The sequence below is a fragment of the Hemibagrus wyckioides genome, linkage group LG02 (genome assembly GCF_019097595.1).
Source record: "Hemibagrus wyckioides isolate EC202008001 linkage group LG02, SWU_Hwy_1.0, whole genome shotgun sequence".
NCBI lineage: Eukaryota > Metazoa > Chordata > Actinopteri > Siluriformes > Bagridae > Hemibagrus > Hemibagrus wyckioides.
The window spans coordinates 6,120,950-6,133,927 of NC_080711.1; the positions used below are offsets into that span (position 1 = coordinate 6,120,950).

The 12,978-nt window shown below is 35.8% G+C and overlaps 1 protein-coding gene across 9 annotated transcripts in view; it reads right to left on the reverse strand.

The window, feature by feature from the left end:
• Nucleotides 1-539: 539 nt before the first annotated feature.
• LOC131371143 (type-2 ice-structuring protein) overlaps nucleotides 540-12,978 on the reverse strand; it is a 13,675-nt gene continuing 1,236 nt past the window's right edge. Inside the window, exons 2-14 of one of the 9 annotated variants that reach the window (XM_058418994.1) lie at nucleotides 10,997-12,113; nucleotides 10,326-10,427; nucleotides 9,496-9,564; nucleotides 8,723-8,785; nucleotides 8,491-8,618; nucleotides 7,534-7,655; nucleotides 4,409-6,136; nucleotides 4,281-4,334; nucleotides 3,239-3,263; nucleotides 2,966-3,022; nucleotides 1,714-1,850; nucleotides 1,036-1,154; nucleotides 540-860 (exon numbers count right to left, since the gene is read on the reverse strand). In XM_058418994.1, coding sequence (XP_058274977.1) covers nucleotides 6,004-6,136; nucleotides 7,534-7,655; nucleotides 8,491-8,618; nucleotides 8,723-8,785; nucleotides 9,496-9,564; nucleotides 10,326-10,427; nucleotides 10,997-11,048 — 669 coding nt within the window. In that variant the 5' untranslated portion in view covers nucleotides 11,049-12,113 and the 3' untranslated portion in view covers nucleotides 540-860; nucleotides 1,036-1,154; nucleotides 1,714-1,850; ... (2 more) ...; nucleotides 4,281-4,334; nucleotides 4,409-6,003. Of the gene's footprint in view, nucleotides 861-1,035; nucleotides 1,155-1,713; nucleotides 1,851-2,965; nucleotides 3,023-3,141; nucleotides 3,264-4,280; nucleotides 4,335-4,408; nucleotides 7,656-7,725; nucleotides 7,794-8,490; nucleotides 8,619-8,722; nucleotides 8,786-9,495; nucleotides 9,565-10,325; nucleotides 10,428-10,996; nucleotides 12,114-12,978 lie in introns of those variants that run through there. The other 8 variants (XM_058418951.1, XM_058418976.1, XM_058418942.1 and 5 more) reach the window with 8 other exon arrangements.

The following is a 12,978-nucleotide window of genomic DNA, read 5'->3' on the forward strand; positions in this document are numbered from 1 at the left end:
CCTCATGAATCTATCTATCTATCTATCTATCTATCTATCTATCTATCTATCTATCTATCTATCTATCTATCTATCTATCTATCTATCTATCTATCTGTCTGTCTGTCTGTCTGTCTGTCTTCCTGCCTAGACTGTATTAGTTGTGGCTCAGTGTACCTAATAAAGTGGCAGCTGCATATTTGATTATAGGCTAACATCTCCCTGGATATAGTGTATGAAAAAATAAAAAAATTATTATTAAGATCTACTTGGATCACATGACCTCTTGTCTTGTCTTGTCTTGTCTTGTTCAACTGCAGTGAAATACAATATCTATCTATCTATCTACTGTATCCATCTATCTAAATGTATATTCATTATAACCTCCATGAAGGTATGATTCACTGCAGGCCACTTTATTAGGTACACCAAGCAATAACTAATACTGTCTAACAGACTGTATTAGTTGTAGCTTGGTGTACCTAATAAAGTGGCAGCTGATATTTGATTTGCTTTGATTAATAACATGCGCTTTAATGATCAAATTACTTTTTGCATCAGAGAGTTTATAAAACATTTATTGGAAGCTTCAGCACATTCTGAAAGCAAAGAAGTGAAAACCACATATCCAGTGTGGGAAAAGTCCCAAGGACAAAAAAAAAGCTTCACCACAGAGAAACTGCAACCCAACTATAGTAGGAGAAAATCATATGCACTTTAAAAAGGAGCTTTTTAGTTTTTGAAGAGTTTAATAAATTTCACAGATTCTCTTTAGGGAGTATAAACAAGACACATCTGCCCATTCCATCCCATAATAAACCACACAGTCTTCTCCTAGTGGGTTATCTTTTTTATAGTCATCTGGAGTGTATTTCCACCACCTTGAAGAGAAAAAACAGCATCATAATCTCACTCTAATTGAATGTAATTTCATAGACATTGCAAAAACCTGCTCTAAAACAATATTATTTTAGATTAGTGACAATAATGCCAGAATAGATCATGAAATATTCATTCAAGTAAAAAAAAACACTGAGAAATAAACTATTATCTTACGTGAGATTTGTGTTTAGAGGTGTCCCATCTATCCAAAGCCACGCACCCTCATTTTCAGCATCTGTCAGACCAATCCAGTACAAAGAACCAAGTCTGGACGCCAAACCACCGATGATATCCTAAAAAACAGCCAAATCAAGCAGAAACAGTTTGTAGGAGCTTCTGATGCTAGGGAAGGGAAATTGATTTATAAGGTACTGCTGAATGCAATATTATATATATCGTTGATATATATAATCTATTTGAATTGTATATTGTTGATTTAAATTGAAAAGAAATGAATACAATCTTTGCAGCAAAAAGATTTCAACAGTAATGCACAGTTACAGTACATTTGATCGATTTAAAAATAATGAAATAAACAGTGGCATTTGCAAATTTTGTGGCATGTGGACAAAAAAAACCTGGACGGGTGTCCGAACATTTATATGTGCCATAATTACTTTTTTAAAGGAATTTTTAAGTGAATCAAATATAAACTGTACATTAACATTTACAGGAAAAAAAAAAGTTTGCTGCAGATGTTTTGCCTACTTAATTATAAGTAGACAAAACATGTATAACATACATGTTATACATTTTTATAACTATGTCTACATAATTATAAAAATGTATAACATGTATGTGCTTTGGCCAGGAGTGCCCAAACAAGTGGCATTGTTTTCTATTTCAGCATACCTGTTCATCTTTACTGTTGATGATCGCTAGGTCTCCCCCCAGTTCCTGACAGCTTTTTCTGCTGGACTTCCAGTTCATTGTATTATTGGAAAATATGTAGACTCTGTCCTTGTAAGTCAAGTGTAGCTCTCCCTCTCCTTAACAGGGTAGATATGTGTGTAGAGGAAATGGTTTTTGTAATGTTTATATATACATGAATATTTTAATACAAGGGGTGCAAACCTCGTCACCTCGTTTGTTTTTCACGTCAGACGATATGATTTTGATTCTTAAAGCAATGATTCAAATTAGTAGCCTGCAAAATCTTACAAATTCTTGGTAGGCATACCATTAATTTGTCACATGCAAAACAACAACAAAGACATAATAATAATAATAATAATAATAATAATAATAATAATAATAATAGCACTTATTATTATTATTATTATTATTATTATTATTATTATATTATTATTATTATATTATTATTATTATTATTATTGTTATTATTATTATATTATTATTATTATTATTATTATTATACATCATATGTCTTTTATTTTTTTTGATAATAATTGATTTATAATCGTGTATAATCCAGTCATTATGTACCCAGTATCTGTGTATGTGACCAATAAAACCTTTGAACCCTTCAATCCTAATCTACACTGACCAGACATAACATTATGACCACCTGCCTAATATTGTGTTGGTCCTCCTTTGGCTGCCAAAACAGCCCTGACCCATTATATGGGTATGTATCACTGTGTATACTGACACCTTTCTATCAGAACCAGCATTAACTTCTTCAGCAGTTTGAGCAACAGTAGCTCGTCTGTTGGATCGGATCACACGGGCCAACCTTCTCTCCCCATGTGCATCAATGAGCCTTAGCCGTCCATGACCCTGTCGCTGGTTCACCACTGTTCCTTCCTTGGACCACTTTTGATAGATACTGACCACTGCAGACCGGGAACACCCCACAAGAGCTGCAGTTTTGGAGATGCTCTGATCCAGTGGTCTAGCCATCACAATTTGGTCCTTCATCAAACTCACTCAAATCCTAACTCTTGTCCATTTTTCCTGCTTCTAACACATCAACTTTGAGGACAAAATGTCCACTTGCTGCCTAATATATCCCACCCACTAACAGGTGCCATGACGAGGAGATAATCAGTATTATTCACTTCACCTCTCGGTGTATATTAATCAATTTCTAATCAAATGTAAGCGTTAATCATTTGATTATGATGTCTGTAAGGATACACACCTCCAGTTGAGCAGTTCCTGATCATCGAAGAGTCCGGGGCCCATTTAAGTTTACAATCTAAAAAAAATTCCAACAATATTTAAAGCCACAGATAATATGTTTATAAAAAATGTAAATGTGGTTTGTTATAGATTGGTAGTATCATGATTTAATTTAATTGAACAATATTTTGCTACCTATAAATGATAAATGCAAAAACATTTACAGAAACAAGTGAGAAGCGCATTGGTCATCAGAGAGAGAAAGAGAAGAACAGATATAGAGATCACTAACTGAAGCCCACGCCTGTTACCACTTCCTGAAAGAGATTCAGAGAAAAACAGAAGTGGTGTATATTTCATCAGTAAGCACAATACTCCCATTAATACTACAAATAAACTGTTGTGTTGCAGCTTGTTATCATTACAGATAAGGAAATGATTTTTTTTGTGGTTTTTGGTTTTCGTCTATATCGATAATAATCACAGCAAAGGGTCACAGACAGTTTCATTCTGAACGGCTGGCGTCTTTAAAGGGGTCATTTAAAGGTGATTGCTAATGGATGAAACTTTTATTTTCTTCAAACTGCCATCTTATTTAGCCTTTTTTTTTACATTTAAACATATTTATTCAGGCAGCATCGATCCATTTACTTTCTGTACCACTTACAGAAGCCTACACACAGGAAACAGAGTCACCTCTGGGAACCTGCAGCCTGTCCCTGAATCACACACATTCACACTGTGATCAGTTTAGAAATGAAGCCATTTCCAACCCTAGAAACCACTGAGCCAATAAGCCCCCGATTCAGCCATTAAGATTTTATTTGTAAACCTTATTCTGGCTCTGGATTCACCTAGGCCAGAATAAAGTACTGTAATTACTGAAATTTATTACATTGGCATAAGCTCTATTATGAGCAAAGTGAGCTTCCCTGAAGTATGAGCTTCTCTTTAAGCTAATAAAAAAACCTCAAGCTTCTGAGAAAATCAACTTCCTGTTTTTTTTTGTTTGTTTGTTTGTTTTTTTGAAAACATAAATTATCGTTGCTCTCCCTGGTATATCATTACAAATTTAATACACAAAATACCACATTAAAAACTAAAAATATTTATTATGTATATTTCTATAACACAGATCATCATTAAAGATACGAATGGTGACATTTTTTGTTTTCTAAAGCGCAATAGATTATTTTTATTTTTATGTCAGGTTTAATATTCGGTCCTTTTTACATAGTGAATTTCTACACATTCCTAAAAAGTTTCCTAAAAAGAAACAATATTAAGTATATACATAGATAAAGCATAACATAAGTGCTGATATATGTACGTACAAGTATGACTGCATGTCTGACTCTTGTGATTCAAAACAGCGAGTTCTTCTAATGCTACAGCGACAAAGTTAGCAGTTAAAAACAAACCACAGAGATTGAAACAGTAGTACTGTGTTCTGAAGACTCACCTCTGTTAGGAGTAATGTTATTGTAGATGTTCTCTTCTTTGTTCATGGTCCACAGCGTGACAGCTCAGATTCGGCGTTTCAGTAAAAGAAAATACATGATATATGTGATGGGAGGCTCTAATATAGATGATGTCAGGGGTAGAGCCTCATTTCCTCACTTTTTGCATCAGCATAAATGCATTATGACATAATGCAAAATCCTTACAGCTTCCTCTACATACAGAGGAGAGGTACAATTTATTCATAAAATATGCCAAATAGATTTAGAAATTGCACATATTTGTATAAGCAAGCAACTAAATATAAAATTATACCCAATGGCTGTTGAAATCTGGAATCTTAAGATGTTCAAAGTTCAAACCTGGTGGACACTCCACATAATCTACACTTAATGATACATTCTTAACAAAGCATATCATTTAAGAAAGAAAAAAGGGTATAATTATTATTTTTAAAAAAAAAAACATTTTTTTTTTCCTTTCATGGAAGGAGTTTTTAATGCTAACATGGACAATTATGATGAGCAGAAAAGCATCTCAGAATGCACAGCATGTCAAACTTTAAGGTAGATGTGCTACAGCAGCAGAAGACCATGTCAGGTTCCACTTCTGTCAGCCAAGAACAGAAAGCTGGTCTGAAACATCTCCATTTCAGCTTGGGTTGGGTTAGAATTTGGCTCCAAAATTATGCATCCTTTTATCCAACATACTTTGTGTCAACAGTCCAGGAGGTGGAGGTGGTGTAATGGCTTGGGGAATATTCATGGATCCTTCATGGATTGAATGTCACAGTCCATTTGAGTATTGTTGCTAAACATGCACATCCCTTCATGGACACTATCATTTTCTAATGGCTACTTCTGGCATAACAATGCACCAATGGTCTTCCCAAACTGATTACTGTTTTCATAAACATTACATAAATTTCAGTGTTGTTCAGTCGCCTTCCCAGTCTGAATGAAATTAATGAATGTAAGAAAAACAGTTATGCTGTAAAGTACCCAGTTTCATGACTTATTGTTTGTTAATACTTTTACTCTGTACAAATTTTGAAATGTTACACTCACTAATTTTAATAGGGACATCTGTTCACCTGCTCAATTACGTAGTTATACGTTATCCAATCAGCCAATCATGTGTGAGTAATACAATCATGTAGATACAATGTAAGAGCCTAATGTTAATGTTCACTTCACACAGGAAGTGAATGGAAGAACGTGAGATCTCTGTGGCTTGATCGTCACCTAATTGTTGGTTAGATTATTTTAGTAACTGCTGATCTTCTGGGGTGGAGTTTTCACACAGCAAGAAAATTGCGAGAAAAAAACCCATCCTGTATGCAGAAGGTCTACAGGCATCACAAAGATCACACTTTTTCAATTTTTTTTGATGTAAAGATGGCCTGAAACTCTTAACCTGTATCTGCATGATGTTTTACATGGTGTTTGTGCTGATGCTACATGATTAGATAATTAGATTACTGCATGCATGTGCAGATGTTCCATATAAAGTGAATAGTCAGTGTATATACAGTCACTAAAGTTTATTTATATAAAAAAATCTTTTGTGAAATTTCTATCACGTCTCACAGGGATTTCAGTGATTGCAAGTGATCTCACAAATCCTCCTTTCTGATGTTGAACAGGGCAGATCCACCCACTGCCCATCGTAATAACCCACACAGTCTTCTCTCGCCGATACGGTGTCCACTTCAGTGTCCTTCCACCAGCTTTAAGAAAACAGACATTTTCAAATAGACATAATATACACTTGCTTAACTGCTTGTTTAAAAAACAATTGGAAGCACACAATTGTCTAGAAAGTTCTTGAGTAGAACTAATTTGCCAAGGCTACTGTTTCACTGGGCATAATAATACCCTTGTGTACAAAGCTGGGGCCATGAATAGGGCCATGGTTCAAAATTGGAATTTTGGTTGGTAAAGAAAGTGACTGCAGAAAGTGAGGGATTTTGAGGAAGTTAATTTACGTCAGTGGCCAAAAGAAATATTTAAGGAAACACATGAGACAAAGTAAAAGAAATCAAAATAAACATTTTTCCTGGTAAAACGCATCTAAGAAATGATCAATCTTTTACAAATAAGTGACTCACAGTGCGCAGTGAATATGTGCTCAATGAGTGCTACGTGCCCCGAAATGTGATTGGACAAAGGCTAGATGAGGGGACATACTGGAAAAAATGATCTAACAAAGGTTAAAGAGGAACATGCATAAAATATATTTAAGGACAGTGAAGTCTAATGGGACTTTGGTGCAAGTTGGGTAATTATGCCACTTTTACCCCTTGTACCCGCTGGTTGGTTTGCTGTCTTGCTTGACCACCAGTACACCAATCTCATCTCAATCCAGTCTTCGTGAGATTGGCTGTTTATTCTTTTAAGATTTGATTGGGAATTTTATTGTTGCATTTTGTAGTCAGATTTAGCAAGCAAGCCTGGGTCATTGTATTTCCTGCAGGTCTTCTTACTCCACATCAGTGCTCAATGTGTTCCCAGAAGTGTGTCATAGCACAAAGGTGAATCAAGTCAGTATTAATACAAATAGTTCTGGAATAAAATGTTTAAGAAAGAACGTCTAACGATCTACCTTTTCCTGAAGTACTTAAACTAGCCCTTAAAAATGAACCTTTCTTCTGTTTTTCTTGCTGTTTTTCTTGCTACCTCCCAACAGAGGTTTTAGACTAATGGTACTTTTAGTCCGTGACACATTGAACCAGTATCCATGTATTCACTGATAGACTACTGGCCTGTCAGCTACATCAATTTGAGAATTCAATATAGTGTATATTGCAAGAGCCTCATAAAAGATTAAAAACAAAATTAAATGAAACAATAAGAAAATATCTGTGCCTGCATGGGTTTACTCCGGTTACTCTCGTTTCCTCCCACAGTCCAAAACATGTACATTAGGTTGATTGGTGATTCTAAATTGCCCATAGGAGTGAGTGTGAGTGTGTGTGGTTGTCTGTCTATATGTGTGGCCCTGTGTCCAGGGTGTACCCCTGCCTTTCGCCCAATGTGTGCTGCGATAGGCTCCAGCAGATCCCCGTGACCCTAATTGGGAATAAAGCGGGTATAGAAAATGGATGGATGGATAAGAAAATCTTACGAGAGATTTTGCATAAGAGGTGTTTCATCTACCCACAGCCACCTGCCCTCCTTTTCAGCATTTCTCAGACCAATCCAGTGCAGAGAATTGATAAATGTGTTCATTGCACCAACAAGGAACTTCTGAAAAGCCAGAAAATGAAGCAGATCAAGATTATAAATATAACTGTACTATGAACATATTACAGTATACCTTCTTTCTAGTGCTTGCATCTTACTCAGTGGTGGACCGTCAGGGCCAGCAAGGCCTTCTCTGCTGGCCTAAACAGCAGTGATATGAATCACTAACTTGCATTTTAATATATTTAATATATTTTTCCATGAATGTGTATTAAATTATTCCCAATAGTCTATTCTCATACATTTCATAGCTTTTCTCTTGGTTGTGCTGCTTCCAGTAGTGTATATTTATGATAAGAGTATTTATCCAATCATATTTCAGCCAGTGGCTGACATCATGTGTTGCCAGGGTGAAAGAAATCTGCCTTAAGGCCTTCAGAATCAATAGTGCAGGCGCCTGTAGCTTAAAATAAGTGGCAATGAAATTGTTACGTTAACCAATCAGATTTCGAGTTGGCATCACTGGGGCCATCTAGAAGGCATACGATTACGTCACCAATTTTCTGTCCTTTGACTGGATAATTGGAGTAGTCAGAGGCAGCAAACCGCACAAACTAAATAAAATATATATATTTTAGCTCACAATGGCTGACAGAGGAGAAGAAATCGATTTGGTCGCAGACATCCTTACAAATGCATTTCCAAGGCGAACTGTAATAAAAAGGACTATTCCTTGTGAGGTGTGAAATACTAATTTCTTTTTTACTTTGCTATTTAACAGTTGATTAGTATCTATTGCTGTGGAATCATAATGATGGTATAGAGGTGGATTAATTCAGTTAGGACCCCAGTGAAGGCCTAGGTGTGAAATGCACGGCCCGCCACTGATCTTACTTACATGTTCCTGTTTGCTGTTAATGATCACCAGGTCTCCCCCTAATTCCTGACATTTCTCTCTACTAGAAATCCAGCTCATTTCATCAGCTGGGAAAATGTAGAGTCTGTCTTTGTACTGTATTTGACGCTCTATAGAAAGAAAAAGATGAGGGAATAAACTACATCACATTACTGCTAAAAGTCTAGGACACTATAGTGCAAAATTATCTAACAGTGTCTGAAAGGTTACAAACCTCCTGCTGAACATCGTCTGATCTGCTTATGTGAGGTGACTGTTACATTCTTGAGTTTACAATCTGAAAATAATGAATTAAATACGCAACAAAAAAAACCAATAAGTTACTAGTTATAGTTTATACATTTTATTATAATACAGCATTGTTGAATTCAGTTCATTCTAAAATGAGGAAGTATTCTAAAATGAGGAAATATTCTATCAGGGAAATCAGGTATCCTTAATATGTAATCTTTTAAGCTAATTCAAAGGAACTTGTACATTAACACATAAAGGAGTCTGTCATTTAAAAAAAAAATAAAAAGGGGAAATCGTCTGTAAAAAAAATCTTTATTTAACATTTATGGATGGAGTCAACACTTCATCCCAGTCAGAGGTAAAGTTTTTTTTTCTTATTTCCTTCAAGAAAGAGAGAAAATAAAAAAAGACTCTGGTGAGAGAAAGACTGCTTATAGCTCTTCAAAAATATTAAGTAATATTTTGTGGCTGTTCATAATAAAGACTGTAGCTATAAATGGATAAAAAGTAAATACCTTCATAAATATGGCAAATATTACAGTAACACTGCCCTGTTTCACACCTCGACATATACGTTAATGATTCCTTTACTCTAAATCAATGAAATGTTTCTTATGGTGAGCTTAAAAAAATATTTCTTTCTGTGTGACACAAATTATAAATAATACTGTAGGAATAAAATATACTGAATCTTTGAATTACATACAAAGGCTGATAATAATACTAGACATTACTGAGTCGTCTTCAACATACCTCCAGCTGAGTGATTCCTATCCTGCTCAGGCAAAGTGTGAGCATCCAAAGGACATTTGAGTTTAAGATCTAAAATAAATAGTCAAGTAAACATTTTAAAGCACTTCAGGATATACTACTGTGATAAATATAGATTATGTTAAAGTACTATGTTATATTCTCTCTATAAGCAAGAGTGTGTGGACACCTGAAAGTGACACCCATTTCAGAGCAATAGACTTTATATAGAAGTGATAACCTTTTGCTGTTATAATAATCTCCATTCTTTTGGGAAGATTTTTCACTAGATTTTGGAAAGGTGGTTAGTCCCAAGGTGTTCAGTGGGGTTGAGTCAGAGTCAGGGCTCTGGTTTGTCTGGTAGGGGATGTGGCAGCTTGGTGGTTAAGGTGTTGGACTACTGATAAGAAGGTTCTGAGTGTGACTCCCAAGCTGCCACTGTTGGGCCCCTGAGCATGACCCTTAACCCTTAATCGCTCAGTTGTATGAAATTAGATAAAAACCTAAGCCACTCTGGATAAGGGTGTCTGCCAAATACTGTAAATATACCGTATATGCTCTGTGCAGGACTCTCAAGTTTTTCCACTCAACCTTAACACACCATCACTTCATGGAGCTTTGTGCATTGAGGCATTGTCATGCTGGAACAGGTTTGAGTCTCTTAGTCCAAGTGAAGGAAAATCATAATGCTACAGTAAAGAAAGCCATTCCAGACCACTTTTGGCAAGTTTGAGGAACCAGCACATATGGGTGTGAAGGTCAACTGTCCACATACTGTACATTCGATTACTGTATAATTTTGAACTAGATTTATATTTTGCAAAAGCACTTACAAAAATAGGTCAGAAGACCATTGGCTATCAAAGACAGGAACAGGAGAACCGACAAAGAGATCATCAAACAATAGCACCTTTTACCACTTCCTGGGGCCTCGCCTACAAAGAAAAATGGTTTCAGAAGATGAAGAGTGTACTACGCATCACATATCTGGGGCAAGTCACAGTTTGAGGCAGCTTTATTGCAAAAGAAACATCAGTAAAACGCTGCGACATTTTAGACAGACTAAAAAGATAAGACTACGACTTCTCCCTGGCGATTGTGTTGTGACTTAGTACTGAATAAAGTTCTCTCAATCAAAAACAAGGTCAATTCTTTTGTATTTACAGCTTCTTTAATAAATTATGGGGAAATTTGCCACAATTAAAGATCCTGGCTGTAGTAATGCTCACAAGAACAACACTTTACACATCTTCAGGAGTTTCTATTAGCCAGCTAAGTTCAAGATTCTTTAATCATTTCTTTAATGCGTCCATCCTAAAATATTTCATTGAAAACATACGAATGATGTTCAATCATAGTTACACTGTATACAAAGTGTTACAGCACTCAAAAATTAAATCTGTGTAGTGTTAGTATTATATCTTAGCCTCCTATAGATAGCTTTATGGAAGACTTCAGGTAATGAGCAACTGTTTGGAAATAAAATCACATCTTGAGCACTTACCTCTCTCAGATATTGAGGTAACATTACTATAGATGTGCTTGTTCTGCTTCATGGTTCCTCGGTAGACGGCGAAGAGTAGGTCATTTAGTTTGAGATTAAGGGCACTTGCAGTCAGGAGAATTGTGTCACTTCCTTTTCTCTTTCTCTCACATCATGGTTAATTTCCGTGCCCTTTCCTCTGATACCTAATACAATATTGTTTTTTCCCCCATAATGCACCACCAACACAATTAATACAAAGACATTTAACTAAACATGGAGGTTCCACAGGAGGAAAAAAGAGCTGACTGCTCTAATACTTTTTCAACAGATGATGGGTCAAAAAGAAACGAAACATTAAAACCACATGCACGCGCGCACACACACACACACACACACACACCCCTACGAGATAAGTACGAAAACCAAATTAAGAGTGACTACCTGTTTGAACTGATAATTATAACAATTCAGAGATAAATTTATTCCTAATACATGTTCAAACATGTCCTGTGTAAGAAAAATAAAACGAAGGGGGTGTAGAAGATCTTAATGAAGAAGAGGTTCATTGCAGCGTAGCTGTGACAAAATACGTGAAGTACTTTGGGTTCTTCGGAATCAAAAAGAATGCAGGACAGATTTAAAGTTTCACTTTAAATGTAAATTGAGTGTAAGAATGGCTGCTGTCTAGCCGGATGTCTTTAAATGGTAATCGTGCTTGGCTTGGTATTGTTGTTGGTGTTATCACCCAAATGGTTGGGTAATACTAAATGGTAATCACGGTCAAGTATACACTTTGTTCAGTGATGGTCCTTCATGTCTTGTTGCCACTCTCTACTAATACTACTAATTGACTGTATTAAATGCTCTAAATGTTTGGTAAGACATAAAAATAAAAGACGTAAAAATACTATACAGATAAACTGAATTGAATTAAACATATTTCTACATGATATGCAAACCTTTTCGGGTTCAAAATTGTAGTAACTTGCAGCCATGGAATTTATTATTCTGCCATATATTTCGAGTCAAATAAAGAACCTGAAGCTGGGGTTGTGATGGATTGGCAACACCATCCACGGTCTCTTCCACCTTGTGCCCTGAGAACCTAGGGATAGACTTCAGGTTCCCTGTGACCCTGTAAGATAAGCACAGCAGATTGATGTTTGGAAATTTGAATCATTAGGAGGGTAAATCCCTCACTTTCCCTCTTTTGAGCCACTCACATGACTCCTGATATACCCCTTCTGCACTCCGGACCTGCCTCAATCACTGCTGCTCACAACCTAAAGTTACATAAGATTACTGTGGATAATATCACAATGAAGATGGCTTGGGACTGATACAAACACTTTTGTGCTCCACCACCGTACAGTTAAATAGTAAAATCAACAAAATAAGACTACATGTTATTCCCACACGTTCACCATACAGTACACATTTATAGAAAGGAAATGATTTATAACACAATCTGGTGTCACCCAGAGGAGGGTGGCTTCCCCTTTCAATCTGGTTCCTCTTATCAGTTTCTTCCTCATATTGTTTCAAGGAGATTTTTCTCTCCACCTTTGCCTCTCTCCACTATTTGCTCATTAGGAATCATTTATTTACATCCTGAATTCAAATAATTCTCTAAAGCTGCTTTGTGACATCATCCATTATTAAAAGTCCTATATACAACTACATGTAATATTGAAGTCATGTCGATGTTGAAGTTAATTACTTAATAATACTTGCTTTATTTACATTGCATGGTCAAGAGATGTTTTCCATCTGGAGTCTTATTATTATAAACAGTTAAGATCTAAGAATTTTTTTTTTTTTTTATGTCAAGGTGTTCAGAATGGTCATTTATGGAATGGACCCAGAGAGGCATGGGGACAAAAAAGAGAGAACCAAAAAAGATAACTGAAATGGATAAGCTGAGGATGTGTGATGTGATGAAGATGATTGTGAGAAAAATACATAGATTAAAATATAATCGTGTACTCGGTTATCTAATA